Raw genomic sequence first — 13581 nt, 5'->3', positions numbered from 1 at the left:
CCAAGCGCTTCGGGAGCCCTTCTCGACAGGTTTAGTGCGGAAGATGAGCACCGGGTGACCCGTTTGACGTACCCGTCGTCCCAAGGCGAGCGATTACTTGGCAGGACAATGTTAGCGGAGAAGAAGTGAAGACGGCCACCTTAACAAAGACAACGACCCCTGGTGTGGACGGGATCACCACGCGCCTCCTCCAGGCCTGCTGGGGCGTCATCTCGGAGCCGGTCAGGCAGCTATTCCAGTCCTGTATGCGGGCCGGCCACTTTCCTCTGCCTTTCCGCAGAGCTGAGGTGGTCATGATCCAGAAGGCCGGCAGGGGATGCCTCCAAGCCCGGGTCCTGGCGTCCGATCGCGCTCCTCTCGTGCCTGGGCAAGGGACTCGAGAGACTGATAGCCAGAAGGATGGCGTCCCTGGCGATTGTCGAGCGCATCGTCAGTCCGCAACAGATCGGAGCCCTACAGGGCAGGTCAGCCGTCGATCTGACGACCTGCCTCGCCCACGATATCGAAACGGCCCTCCTAAAAGGGCTCACGGCGACACTTCTGACTATGGACGTAAAAGGGGCGTTCGACTCCGTCCTTCGGAACCGGGCTCGTCATTAGACTGCGTCAGCAGGGATGGCCACACGGCTTGGTTAGACTCATCTTCAGCTTCTGCTGCATCCGCATCGCCAGAGTCCGACTGGAAGAAAGCACAACGGAATACTTTCCTCTGTCATGCGGGCTGCCGCAGGGGTCGCCTCTGTCTCCCATCGTCTTTCTGCTCTACATCGCGGAAATACTTGAAGACGACCCGAACGCGCGATTCGGGTACGCGGACGACATCGCCACTCTGGCCATCAGCCCCTCCCTGGAGAGCAACGTCGCAATACTCAACCGAAGCGCAGCCGGCATTCTCAGATGGGGCTTGGAGAACAAGGTCTCCTTTGACCCGAGCAAGTGCGAGGTCATCCACTTTACTAGGAAGCACGGCCAGCCAGCGGAGCTGCCAGAGGTCCGGGCGGGGGATTTGGTGGTCAAGGCCTCGACGAAACCTGTACGCTGGCTGGGTGTCTGGTTCGACAAGAGACTGTCCTTCCGGCACCATGTCGACGCAAAAGTAGCTGCAGCAAAGAGGGCAGCTCAACATCTGAGACAGCTTACGAACACAAAGAGGGGACTCCCAGCGGCCGCCGTGCGAAAAGCCGTCGTCTCCTGCGTACTGCCGATCGCGCTCTTCGGCGCCGAAACATGGTACGCAGGTATCACGAAGCCGGCTTCGAGACGCCCAAGCGGAGACAGACACGAATCCGCCTCTCCAAGGAAGACCCGTCAACACAGGCCAAAAGGGGCTCGTGCAGAAGATCGACAGCGTCATTACAGCGGCAGCAAGGGCCGTTCTGCCTGTCTGGAGGACAACGCCAACCAGTAGCCTCCTCCGAGACGCCGGCTTACCGTCAGCCAAAGTCGCCTTAGAGGGCGTCCGCTTACGGGCCGCAGTCCGACTACAGAGGATTGATCGCCGACACCCGCTAGTCGCGCGGCTCTCCCAGCAGGGACAGCAACAGACGAGACTACAACGGACGGCTGAACTTCTGCCAAGATGCGGAAGACCAGCGTTCCTTCAATCACAGTACCTGCCAAGCTCACAGGATCAGATAGTAGTTCAATGCAAAGAAGAGGCTGCGAAAGCTTTCGAGCGCTGGCTAAAGACAGTACCGGAAAGCCATATGATCGTCTTCTCGGACGGCTCCAGGGCGACGAACGGAGCCGTGGGGTACGGCTTCGTCATCTACCGAGACTCCAAACGCATAGCACAAGGGTGCGGCCGACTCGGACTAGCAGAAGTGTTCGACGCCGAGGTCGAAGGGGCGCGAACCGGCCTCAGAAGGGCTCTGCTCACCAATCGCGGTCATCCAATCCACATATGTATCGACAACACCAGCGTTATACAAGGCATCCGCGGCAAGGCGCCGGACTCGTCACAAGACGCGTTCCTCGAAATCCAAGAAGCGGCCAGGATATTTGATATACGGACGCACTGGTCCCCGGGACACCAGGGCATCGAAGGAAACGAGGCCGCGGACCGGCTGGCCAAAGAAGGAACGACACTGCCGGCGCGGATGGGTCAAATGGCAACACTAGCGGGCATCAAGCGGCTTGCAAGGGAAAAATTACAAAGCCAGCACAGGAGATGGTGGTATAAAGAGCGAAGGCCGCGGTACGCGGACTTGGGGCTTGAGGCAGCTCTGTCCAGCCCTCCTGAACTGGCCTTGCCGCGGGCTACGTTACATCACCTGCTGGCGGCACGATCGGGTCACGGGGACTTCGAGCAATATCACCGACGTTTCAACCACGACGACGCTCTAATGATGTGCTCTTGTGGAGAGGCGAAAGACGTGGACCACCTGGTCTACTGTCGACTAACGCTGGCGAGGAGGCAACGGTGGCCGACCCTCCACTCTCGCAGTATGCCCGAGCCCATAGGCCCTATGGGATCTCTCGAGGCCTACTTCAAGAGATTAATCACCGACCCACGAGGCTTCGAGGCCTTTCTCCGCGTGACGGACTTCTTCCAGAAGATCTGTCTGCGGTAGCAGCATCCACACCTACGTAGATGTGAGTGCGGACTACAAAGAACCTCCCGATTCCAAGGGACGATTTGGGAAAGAATGAAACTGGGGCACCAGCGGGAACCGGGGACAGACAGAACGCGTAGTGGCCACAAGGCATGATTTGGAGGACGATGTAAAGAGACGACGTACTGTAGAGTAGGTAGCCTTGGCTCACGGCCCTCCACGCCATATACCCTTCGGGAGGTCTGCGGTAAGGGCTCTAGCCCGGCCGCCACGGCGTTAAATACAACAACAACAACAACAAAGACAGCGTCATGCGGGAGTTGTATTGTCAATGGGGTCGTTAGTGGAGAGGATTGCCGATTGACGCATCGAAACCTGACAATTCGTGATAGGGTGCTGGCACTGTAGGCTCATACAGCAGAACATGGCATGAACACAGTGTTTTCAGTCTTTTGGGGAACTTGACGTTGTCGAAACAAGACTGAATCTCCGCGATGCCCATGTCAAGATGTCAGTCTAAACCAATGACACCATCTGAGCTCTATCGGTGGTTGGTGGCGCTTATGAAAACCGTTGTGATGAACGCCATTGATGCACATCTTGCACCATCGGTTCCCACTCTTTCGGCATTTCATCCGAGGAAACTTTCTACACCAGCCACCTGAGTGAAAGACGATTGGTTCCTCCACCAATTGGCAACATGTTCAAGAAAACTACGCAACACTACGTTCTTGGACTATGTGAACCATGTGCAGTTTTTGGAATTGATAGCAAGAGGTTCGTTCGACCTGAACTTTGCTGATCTCAAAGACCTACATTGCGTGGCCATGACGCACGCACTATTGCTGAAGCTGACTGCTGCAAACCCTAAACTCCGAAATGCCGACTCATACATTTTGGATCTGATTCTGAGTCTGCACTTTGGCCTCTCCCCATGCAAGCGATGTGGTTTATTCAGAAGTTGAATCTCCTTTCTACAGCTGATTTGAAGGGAAAAATCAAATTTCGTTTGACAAGATGTTAGCTCTCTTTCATCTCTTCTTCAGGCCGTGGTCGTTCTCTGGATGTTGGGTCCTTGGAGGGCAGCAGTGTATCTTGGCCGTAAATTTCTTGTGCTTTCAAGAAACAAAGCCAAAAGCAAGGATATTGCATCGTTCTCTGTCAAAGTTGACAGTTTTACCTGTGAATGCATGCAACAGACTCACTCAGCACTGAAAATGGTGAACACGTGCAGTTTCCTTAATCGGTGTCTTAGTCAAGACCGCACTTCCCTCATTAACTGCACTCGTATTACTCTACACCTATGCCCTAAAACTTTATTCAAGCAAAGAGAATCGCGAGTATGGTCTCGTAGAGTTGGAAACCTCTGGCAACAATGAGATAACCTCCTTAGTAGTTGTGTATGCCGAATTATCGAGGTTTCGACTTCTACACTTGTGTTGGAAAGCCTTACCTTGCCGCAAAGACTCACCATACTTATGAAGCGATAACTTCTTCCATCATTCTGACAGCAAGAGTACCACAGTTATCTCTCTCTCAAAGTTCTCTCTCAATGATGTGGATGAACCGGTTTGTCTATATTTGATGATCGTCCCTTACTCAGAGGCAATCTGCGTCCGGGACTGACACTGCTCACCACACGCGCCTGCTGAATCAGTTCATCGCAGCCACGTAGACGATCAGAAACTGGCCTTTGAAACAAAACTCGAAATTTTGACAGTGTGTCAAGTCTGCTGTCGGTTGCTCAATTTCGTGTTCAAACTTGTAATGACTCAAATCAACCCAACAAGAGTTGACAATCAATGTATTTCGTCTATGGAGATAATTCGTGGGCCTCATTCACAGCTGAGTTGATTGTCTACTTGTCAACTTCAAGGGTCGGAGGTCCTTTTATCCCATCCATATTGCATACCACTATGGGGAAATCAATGGTCCTCCAGCAATCGCGTGGTTCTGTCGTCACAGCCCACCAAACCCTTTAAATCTGCCTTCAATCACTACCGGAAAATGATGATCAGCGATCTAGAGCTCTGCTCACAAATCCGCCGAATGTCGAAATTCTGCCCGTTAAGCCCGCAGATGAGCGCTGGAGCCCTCCCCCGGCCTGGTGCAGAACTACTCCCACGATTACCACACCCACCTAGAATCGTACACTAGCAGAACGGATAGGCCAACTTACGAAAAAGTCTTGGCGGCAGTCAAATTGACTTTGTGCGTGCAGCGAGTCTTTGAACTCAAAAAATACCACTGACTCTGGAGTTGCTGGTGCGCAACAGAGTTCGACAACTGCCCCAGACGTGCGCTCTCGAGAGTGGAGATGGTTTATCAGCAGAAACTTTCGGAACGTGGGAACGTGGGCCCCCGGCTAATCTTGTAATAGCACTGTCTGTTATCCCCTTCAGTGAAGAGGGCCACCTGGCGATGGCGTAGCATTGTAAGAGAACCTTAAAACACAAAATTAGAAGCGCCCGATCCAAGCGCATGAAGATCACTGTGGCTTTCGAGAATCGAGATATTGATCTTGGGATATAGTTGTTGTATAGTCAAGTTATAGAGAATACATGTATAATCGTTCCACTGCTTAGTCTGATCATTGATGTTGTCAAGTATGAGGTTGCAGCCGTTCCCTAGGATTCTTCTTGGCGTTCTTGGCAAACGTCTTCAAAGGCTTTCATGAAACAATATCTACGGAGCACCCCTTCCTCATTTGCGAAGAACGGGCAAGGTGTATGACTTTTTATGAATTCTATGCAACTATCAAAAATCTTTCTCGTCCAAACGGCGATAATAATCAGGATAAACTCCGGCCTTCGTGCACCCACTGACGCATTTCAATCTCATTCACTTCTTTTCCATATTAACTAATTTGTCTCCGCGACGGCTCATGCATCGTTGCCTTTGAACCATTGCCAAGGTGGAGGCGAAACTAGACGAACAAGGGAATTGCGTGGACCAACTGGCGACAAGCTCTCGGCCGGGAGACCCCGGAAACAATCCGCCTCATCGCTCTTCTCCCATCGGCACGGCTGAGCAAGACCTCAACTGGAGACCAAAGTTCATTCTCTTGCCTCGGCACCTCACCGATATGTTACGCGTCTCCAGTTGAATATATTGATTTGTGTCACGGCTTCTCGAACACTCGATATTAAAAACTAAGTCTGGCTCAGCAGCTTAAACTCAAAACAGCGTTGCAATGCATGTCACAATGAACCGAGAAAGACTCGCCTAACGTCAAATAATGCAACAACCCGCTCCAACGGGGTCTGGCCGCCATCAATACCTTACACTGCCCTCGGCTCCCCTATTGCTACTTCTCAGGGGAGAGACAGTGCGGTTCCTGGTTGCATTGTGTCGGGCCCGCCAAAAAGTCATCAATGAACCACAAAACTTTTTTCGTTCCCGTCCGTATGTGTGTTTGCGTATGTATGCGTATGGTCCAGTCCCTACTCGGCTCCGAATTTCTCTGAAATGTCACGTCACGTTGTGTTTGCTGGCATTTCTCCACCTGGTCGTTCCCTGTTCAGTGTCGGTGAGTTCCGAATACAGCGTAGTTTCAGACGAAATAAATCCCCCACGATCCTTAGTCCCGGGTCCGGTGGTGAGGAGGGGAGGGGGCGATTCCAATGCGTGATGGCAACTGCCGTGCGGGTTCCATGTTGTCTCTCCTGCAGCTTCATCTTGTTGTAGCTTTATTGCCCGGGAGGCTGTCATGGCTAAACATAGAGGATACGAAAGCCTCGCAGATTGGGACTCGTACGTTGTCTGACAGCCACCCCTGAAATGACTTTGTGAATGTCTGATTCGGGTGGTGGGGGGAGTAGTCTCCGCTGCGGGAGGTCAGGGGTATTTTTTGCCAGTCCCAACATGAATTCCAACATATGGGAACTTGGGAAGTGAGCTACGGAGCCGCAAAGGACCCCAAACCTGGATGCTGATGGGATTTTTTGTGGTTTGTCAAAGTCCAAAATGGTTTCTGGGAGCCTGTGAGAGGCTCGTTTGCTTCGGGACGGACCCGCGTGGCAGGATGGGGTGGACCTGGCAGAATTAATGTCACACAGGACGTACTCCGTCTTGCGTCGATCGGAGCTTTACATTGATTAGGTCTGTGCCACGAACCGCCCCGGCCACGACCTCGACGTCCGGGATGGCGCTTCGGATGACCAGCCATCATTGCCTGTTTCAGTGACCGTTGGTTCTGCCATTGGACTTGTGTGTGGAGCGGGAAGCCCCCGTCATATATTCAATTCCATGGTTGTTTACGCGCCCGCATCACCAAGGGGGCCCGTACTACGCGGCCAGCGGCCAACAATCCATGCCATGGCCTAATCCATCGTGTTGTCGATGGCAAGTTGATGGATTCATGGAATAGGGTGATCCAATGGCTCGGGTGAGCTCCTCGAAAGACCCAGTTTCTATCTTAGCTCTCAATGGTATATCAACTCGACGTTGCCTTGCTCTGTCGATCCGTTCTCTCTTGTTGTTTCATTCCCACAGTCACTCATTCTTTCATTCGTTCAACTCTTTTCTACACTTTTTTTCCAAGATGTTCGCCAAGTCCTTCCTTTTGGCCGCTGCGGCCCTTGCCCAGCAGGCTGCTGCCGTCTCCGTCACCGGTACCCCCGAGGGTTTCGCCTCTGGCGTCACCGGTGGAGGCTCTGCTACTGCCGTCACCCCCACCACCAACGACGAGCTGGTCTCGTACCTCGGCGACTCGTCCGCCCGTGTCATCGTCCTGACCAAGACCTTCGACTTCACCGATGAGGATGGCAGTGCCACCGAGACTGGCTGCGCTCCCTGGGGAACCGCTTCCGCCTGCCAGGTCGCCATCAACAAGGACTCGTGGTGCGACAACTACCAGTCCAGCGCCCCCTCCGTTTCTGTGACCTACAACAAGGCCGGTCTTAACCCCATCAAGGTCGCCTCCAACAAGTCCATCATCGGATCCGGCTCCAAGGGTGTCATTGTCGGCAAGGGTCTGAGAATCGCCGGTGCCGAGAACGTCATCATCCAGAACATCAAGATTGAGAACATCAACCCCAAGTACGTCTGGGGTGGTGATGCCATCACTCTCGACACCACCGACAACGTCTGGATCGACCACGTCACCGTAAGTGCTCACTACTCTCGCATCTTACCATGTTGAACATCGCTAACAAGCCCTCTAGACCTCCAAGATTGGCCGCCAGCACCTTGTTCTCGGCACCTCTGCCTCCGGCAAGGTGACCGTCTCCAACTGCGAGTTTGATGGCCAGAGCGACTACTCCGCCACCTGCGACGGCTACCACTACTGGGTCAACTACTTCGCCGGCTCCAGCGACACCATCACCTACATGAACAACTACATCCACCACTTCTCTGGTAAGTCAACAAGACAGCAAGATCGCATCAGCGAAAGGGATAAGAAGACTAACTCACAATTCTAGGCCGTGCCCCCAAGGTCAACGGAAACTCTTTCGTCCACGCCCTGAACAACTACTGGTCCGAGTCCACCGGCCACGGCTTCGAGGTCACCTCCGGCGGATACGTCCTCGCTGAGGGCAACGTCTTCAGCAACGTCGAGACCGTCATTGAGGCCGGCGGCGACGGTGCCACCCTCGCCATCACCTCCTCCAACGCTGCCGACTGCTCCTCCAAGATGGGCCGCTCTTGCCAGGCCAACAGCTTCTCCAGCTCCGGTACCTTCACTGGCACCGACACCAGCGTCCTCAACAAGTTTGGCAGCGCCGATATCCCCGATGCCGTCGCCGCCTCTTCCGTCTCCAGCAGCAGCGCTGGCTACGGCAAGATCTAAGTCGTATCCGTTTTTGGCATTTGACTTTGTTACGCTCTTCTAAAACAAACATTCGCCCCGGGTCTAGGATTACCCCCAGTGGCAGTGGGATTAGCGGCAGCTTTCTATTCTGTAGATACCTTATCTTCTTTACAGCCTGTATAAATGACAGCCTTTCTTGGAAAAACACATTGTCCTTTTCTCTGTGATTTGCCGTGGTTCAACCAACCTGACTCTTAATGTGTACCATACTTGGCTAACTCACGAGTCAGGGCTATTGTTTTTTTTTCCCCGATGTGAAAATAAACACTCCTTAGCCAAAACTCTCACAGTCCCTACCCGCTGTGCGCGAGCAGCAGGCTTCAGTGGTTCGTGCGCTTCTCTGCCCGCAGCGTTTGACATCATTTCTACCCGGAACTAAAGTCCGTTCACCCGGGGACGATTGCCGCGTGGTCAATCCACCTAGTTTGATTAGACCGGGCAGATGGAACTGCTCGACAAGGAAAATATTTTTCTTTTTCCCATTCTTTTCGTCTCGGGTTCTGAAATTCATCATGCGATTCTTGCCAATGGCACGACAATAATCAACGAGTTGTGAGAATTTCGGCATATAAACAATTTCAACTTATAGATCATCGGTGTGGGCTCAGCCGCTTCAACTCCAACATCGCCATGTTTGACTGAGGGCACGAAACTGCCACCTGAAGGTTGCATCCATTTCCGATCTCTATGCGTCGCGTTGAAGGCAATGGCGTCAAGTTGCCACACTAGATTTTGCTTAGTGAACTTGGCGTGCTTGGGTACGGAGTATTGAGACAGCTCTTGGTGTGGGTTCTGCTGAGCATGGCCACTGCAAGCGTTTTAAGGGGTGCTTGCGTCAAGTACACGCGCTAAGCACAGGGAGTGGCCTCGGGGTGAGTCCAACACAAAACGGACGATGACCACAGCAATATATTCGCGGGCTTGTTCATTCCATGAACGGCTGAAGATCGCTTGATAAGCTACTCAGTATGCCATTTGACACGATGTAAATCAGAGCCTGGCTTGACTTGCAATTGGCTATCTTTTAGATCCATGGCCGGAGTTGTCAACGACATAGTTCGACTCCTTCTGGCTCAACTTTGGTCACGTAGCAGCTTCCTTATTGGCCAATACTAACACAACACAGTCAAATTGGGAGGCGGTTATTATTCACTTGCAACTATACACAACTCCCAACGGTGCTTCAAACCGTACTTTTCATTAGACGACTCTATTGTGCCCGCCCACTACCATCGCTAGCGTCCTATTCGGAGATTGAGGTAGCGGCAAGCCTTGGTCGCAAGTTGCTTCCAACCAGCAACGGGCAGTATCTCCATATTGTCCAACCAGACCATTAAGCTCAGTCTGGGTGAACACCTGAGCTCCGTCTACATTAGCAAGTCATAGACAGGTGGAAAAGATCACGACTCAATCGCCTGCTGATGTTGCTCGCAGCCATCCAGGACAAAATACCCAGCCATGAATTAATACCTGACTTCCACATTAGTCCATAGAGCCATGCCGTCAAAAAAAGAATTCACCGGGTCCCCAATAAGAGATGCTGGTAACTTGCCAAAAATCCATGAGACATGCTACTGGCAACGATTACTTCTCTTTTTTGAGCCATGGGGACGTGGAGTCGTTCAGGTCTACTTCATTTAGGCATGAGCTTCAGCCGGCATTATCTCTACAAGCCAAGGTGTTCAGAGTGGAATTTCCCATTTCAGATCTCATTTGACTATGAATATCTTCAATTGTTGCAGTCTGCTTGAATGTGCCGTTTTGTCTCTGCCTACCTAGTTAGTGTGAAGGGCCATATAGGTATCCACATCCGATATGGTGTAGTGGCCAACATGATGCCCTCTCATCTCTATGAGAGGTTAGGCATAGCCCCGAGTTCGATTCTCGGTTTCGGAAGCTTTTGCAAGTGCAGCACCTGAGACAGGTTTTATGCATTATGACAGACGAGGTACATGTATAAGCAGCGCAATATCTATCGAAAAAGAAGCAAGTTATTCTGCCGTTGACTTAGCCAAAGAGTAATTTCAAGGTAATCTAAACTTCTCAACAGTTTCTATCTCCAGGCCTCAATGCCATCAGAATCTGCCAAATACTTCATGGGCACAACGCCCAAGTCATCTTGCGTGATTGCTTTCTTCTCGGCGAAGTATGGAATGACTGCCTCAGCACGGTTGAGAAAGAAATCCAATTTTGATGCTTTCCATTGCCACTCATAACCTCAAATGAGAGCAGCTGGGGGGGGGGGGGGCTATCATATCAGGTTCGATAGTGCAGTCAACAACTTTGAAGCACCTCTTGTAGGTCATGCCGTTTATCGCAGTGGCCGAATTGATGAAAACCAGGCAGCCGGTCAAGAACAGATACAATAGGTCGTTGAAAGTAACTTCTCTAGTCTGCAGCATGCTTTTCTGGATAGCGATTCCATGGAGTCCGCCCAGTTGGCTTTTACTAGGACATATGAACATCGCCGATAGCAAGTCAGAGGCATTACGTTCAAGGTCCTTTTCCACATCTTTGCTTTCCAAGATAGACCTCAGCTGGTCTCTAATGAGGATGAGATGGTTGTAAAGATACTCAAAGGTGATGCTATGATTTTGCCGTATTGGAGGATATGTGTTTGCGCGAACACACATGCTGTCAATGACTCTCATTATCACTAAACCTGTATTCTTAATCGCGCTGTTCGCAACGCGTACAAGGACTTTCCCACTTCGAGGTGTGGAAGATCCATACTTGAGCTAGTTGACTCTGTGGGGGATGCATGTTGGCTCTTCGTTTTGCAGAGATTCTGCGCGAAACATGGTGTCTCGTTCCATGATCGACCGAAACTTCCGGACAGACTCGAGCAATACCATGGTTTAGTTCACAATAAGTCGAATTCGAATGTGTGAAATTGACCAGACAAAGCGTTGAGGGTTTGTGGAAAGTCCACGGTCTTGTCTTGGCTTGTTCTGAGGTTTTCGCATCTTTATGTAAGATTGATGGGGTCTTGCTGCACTAATATTTACAACATTGAATTTAGGCATCATGAACCTTCTCCAGTCTGCTCCTTATCCGAGTCAACACCGGCGATTACTCGTGTTGTCAGTGCTGTTGAGAAATCGTCGTCGCACCGTATGACCCCCCTTCTGGATGATTCGACCGAGAGGGCAAGGAAGATGATGCTGACAAACAACCGCAGAAAATTCTTAGAGATCAAATCAAAGCAATGGAGGTTTCAGAAAGAATCAATCACGCTCGAAGCCCCAATTTACGTGGGCCTGGCCTTTGGTTCAACAGTTCCCCTCGTCACTGTCGGTTTATTATGCGCCTTCCTCGTCGGGAGAGAGCATTTGGCGTCGATCCTTTCTACTTCACTTTATTCTCGTGGCTTGTGGCTGGTCGCGGCTCACTGGCGATTAAGATATCACGGGTCTCCGATTGGACGTGGAGAGAATTCTTGCTCCGGCAGGTGACTTGTCGAACTGCTCGAGAGATCGCGACAGTCTCCGGACTCGACCCGCAAGATATCCTCATCATCTTACTCTCGTCCAACTGCTCTAAGCCAATGGACACTACTGGCCCTTATCAAACAGTTTTCGGCAAAGAACGCGTGAAAGGTGGTTTTTCAATCGATGTCAAGACCGAATTTAGGACATTTGTGAACTGCGGCCTGCTCCCGACCAAAGTTCAAACTCTTGAGGGGCCTGCATTACTCCTGTTTAAGCTCGTCGTAGGCTTCTCGGGCTTGCAAGAAGTGATGATCCCAAGGTAGGTATGCCGGCGCGTACATATGTTAGAACACGATACCAGAAACAGATGGAAGCCTGTCAGCCCCAGTAACTCGCACAAACATTAGTTGGGTCAAGATTTTGGGCATCTACAACTTGGAACAAACGAAAGTTTGCTGAAACGGCGTGGGCGACAATACAGCGACGGTTCCTGTCATTGTGACTCCATGTCTCCTTGGGTTTTATGTAGCGAGGCGTTAATAATCCAGGATTCTAATTCATAGACTGAAGAGAAACAATGCGATTTGGTACTTTTTGAAAGCTATGTCGGCCAGTCGTCTAACGACCTTTATACTTTGAATTTAGACTGGAACATTCATCAGCTGACTTGTCTTAATACTCATTGCCAATCAAGATGCATTCCTTAGATAGTATTATTTACGAATGTTGTTTCTGGGTTATCGATGCCCTCCTACGCTCAAAGTCGGGGTGGTCACAGCCGAGACAAGTTGTCACAATCCTTGTCACCTCGCAAATTCCAGCCAGCTAGGCTTGCCAGCTAGTAATTACAGGGGAAGAGTGGCTGTATGTCAATTCTGGGCCCTGCCAAACGCACATTCTCCTCAGTGGTGCCCAGGGCTTCACGTATAGGGTGCTCGTGTCTGTATGAACACGTCATGGAAGTTTTCAGCTGGACTAAATACCTGCATGTAAGCCGAAGTACCCTGCATATATGTGTCCACAATCGGAACCCTGAGAACTGGTAAAGTCTGGCTTCATGTTTTCCTACATCTACTACCTGTTTTGACTTCAATGAAGGGACGGGATCGACAAGACCCGCCAGTGATTCCAAAATGCGCTTCGCTTCAGGGATGAGGTTCTCAGGTATATGGCTTCACGCCATCACCGCCTCAGCTTCCCTATCCCACATCGCCTCCCTACGCTGCAGCGATAACGACGTCCTCCCCACACCCTCGTACGACCTCAAAGGCGCGCTTTTCACTGTGTGCACCGAAGACGTAATCAACGCCCCCATCAGTAAAATCTACGACGCGCTTCTTGACTTCCGCCGCTACAGTACCTGGAACACCTTTGTCGTTGAAGTCGACCTCCCGTCCGACGTGCAGGGACCCGAGGATGTGTACCCCGGGCTATCGATGAACTTCACCACCGCCGGTATTATCCCTGGTGCCAATACCTCCTCAACCGAGGTCATCGCCTTGCTTGCGCCGGATGTGCGCGGCTGCAACGGCGATGCCAGACGAGCCGTCAACGCGTGGGGGAACGACGACGGGCTCGGTGGCGCGTTTCTTCCGGCGGAGCATCCGAATCTACTGACGGACTTGGGGAATGGGTCGGCGAGAATGGTGTCGTATGAGACATATTACCTCCCCGGAGCGACGACGCTTTTACCGTTGAGAGAGACTTTGCAAGAGAGGTTTGAGACACAAGGGAGAGATTTGAAGAGGTTTGTGGAGGAGGGCCTTCGTTAGGGTCATCAAGT

The 13581-nt window shown here is 51.6% G+C and overlaps 3 protein-coding genes and 1 non-coding gene across 4 annotated transcripts; all 4 read left to right on the top strand.

The window, feature by feature from the left end:
- Nucleotides 1-7374: 7374 nt before the first annotated feature.
- On the top strand, nt 7375-8346 carry BDP55DRAFT_506275 (pectin lyase fold/virulence factor; the record flags this gene model as incomplete). The annotated part of the gene is made up of 3 exons (XM_060567664.1): nt 7375-7662; nt 7721-7913; nt 7979-8346. Coding segments are annotated over 3 exons (849 nt in total), but the record flags the coding sequence as incomplete, so codon positions are not given.
- A 1830-nt stretch (nt 8347-10176) lies between these two features.
- On the top strand, nt 10177-10263 carry BDP55DRAFT_t170. Its single transcript has one exon. It is a non-coding gene; the product is annotated as a tRNA-Glu (tRNA).
- A 1312-nt stretch (nt 10264-11575) lies between these two features.
- On the top strand, nt 11576-12121 carry BDP55DRAFT_715511 (uncharacterized protein; the record flags this gene model as incomplete). Its single annotated transcript, XM_060578311.1, has 1 exon — nt 11576-12121. The coding sequence occupies one exon, from the start codon at nt 11576-11578 to the stop codon at nt 12119-12121; it is 546 nt and encodes a 181-aa protein (XP_060429857.1).
- An 810-nt stretch (nt 12122-12931) lies between these two features.
- BDP55DRAFT_728661 (uncharacterized protein) lies at nt 12932-13570 on the top strand (the record flags this gene model as incomplete). Its single annotated transcript, XM_060579473.1, has 1 exon — nt 12932-13570. The coding sequence occupies one exon, from the start codon at nt 12932-12934 to the stop codon at nt 13568-13570; it is 639 nt and encodes a 212-aa protein (XP_060429856.1).
- Between the last annotated feature and the right edge of the window lie 11 nt (nt 13571-13581).

The sequence above is a fragment of the Colletotrichum godetiae genome (assembly GCF_030913485.1).
Source record: "Colletotrichum godetiae strain CBS 193.32 chromosome Unknown BDP55scaffold_20, whole genome shotgun sequence".
In the NCBI taxonomy this organism is placed as follows: Eukaryota; Fungi; Ascomycota; class Sordariomycetes; order Glomerellales; family Glomerellaceae; genus Colletotrichum; species Colletotrichum godetiae.
This window is presented reverse-complemented; position numbering and strand designations above follow the sequence as displayed.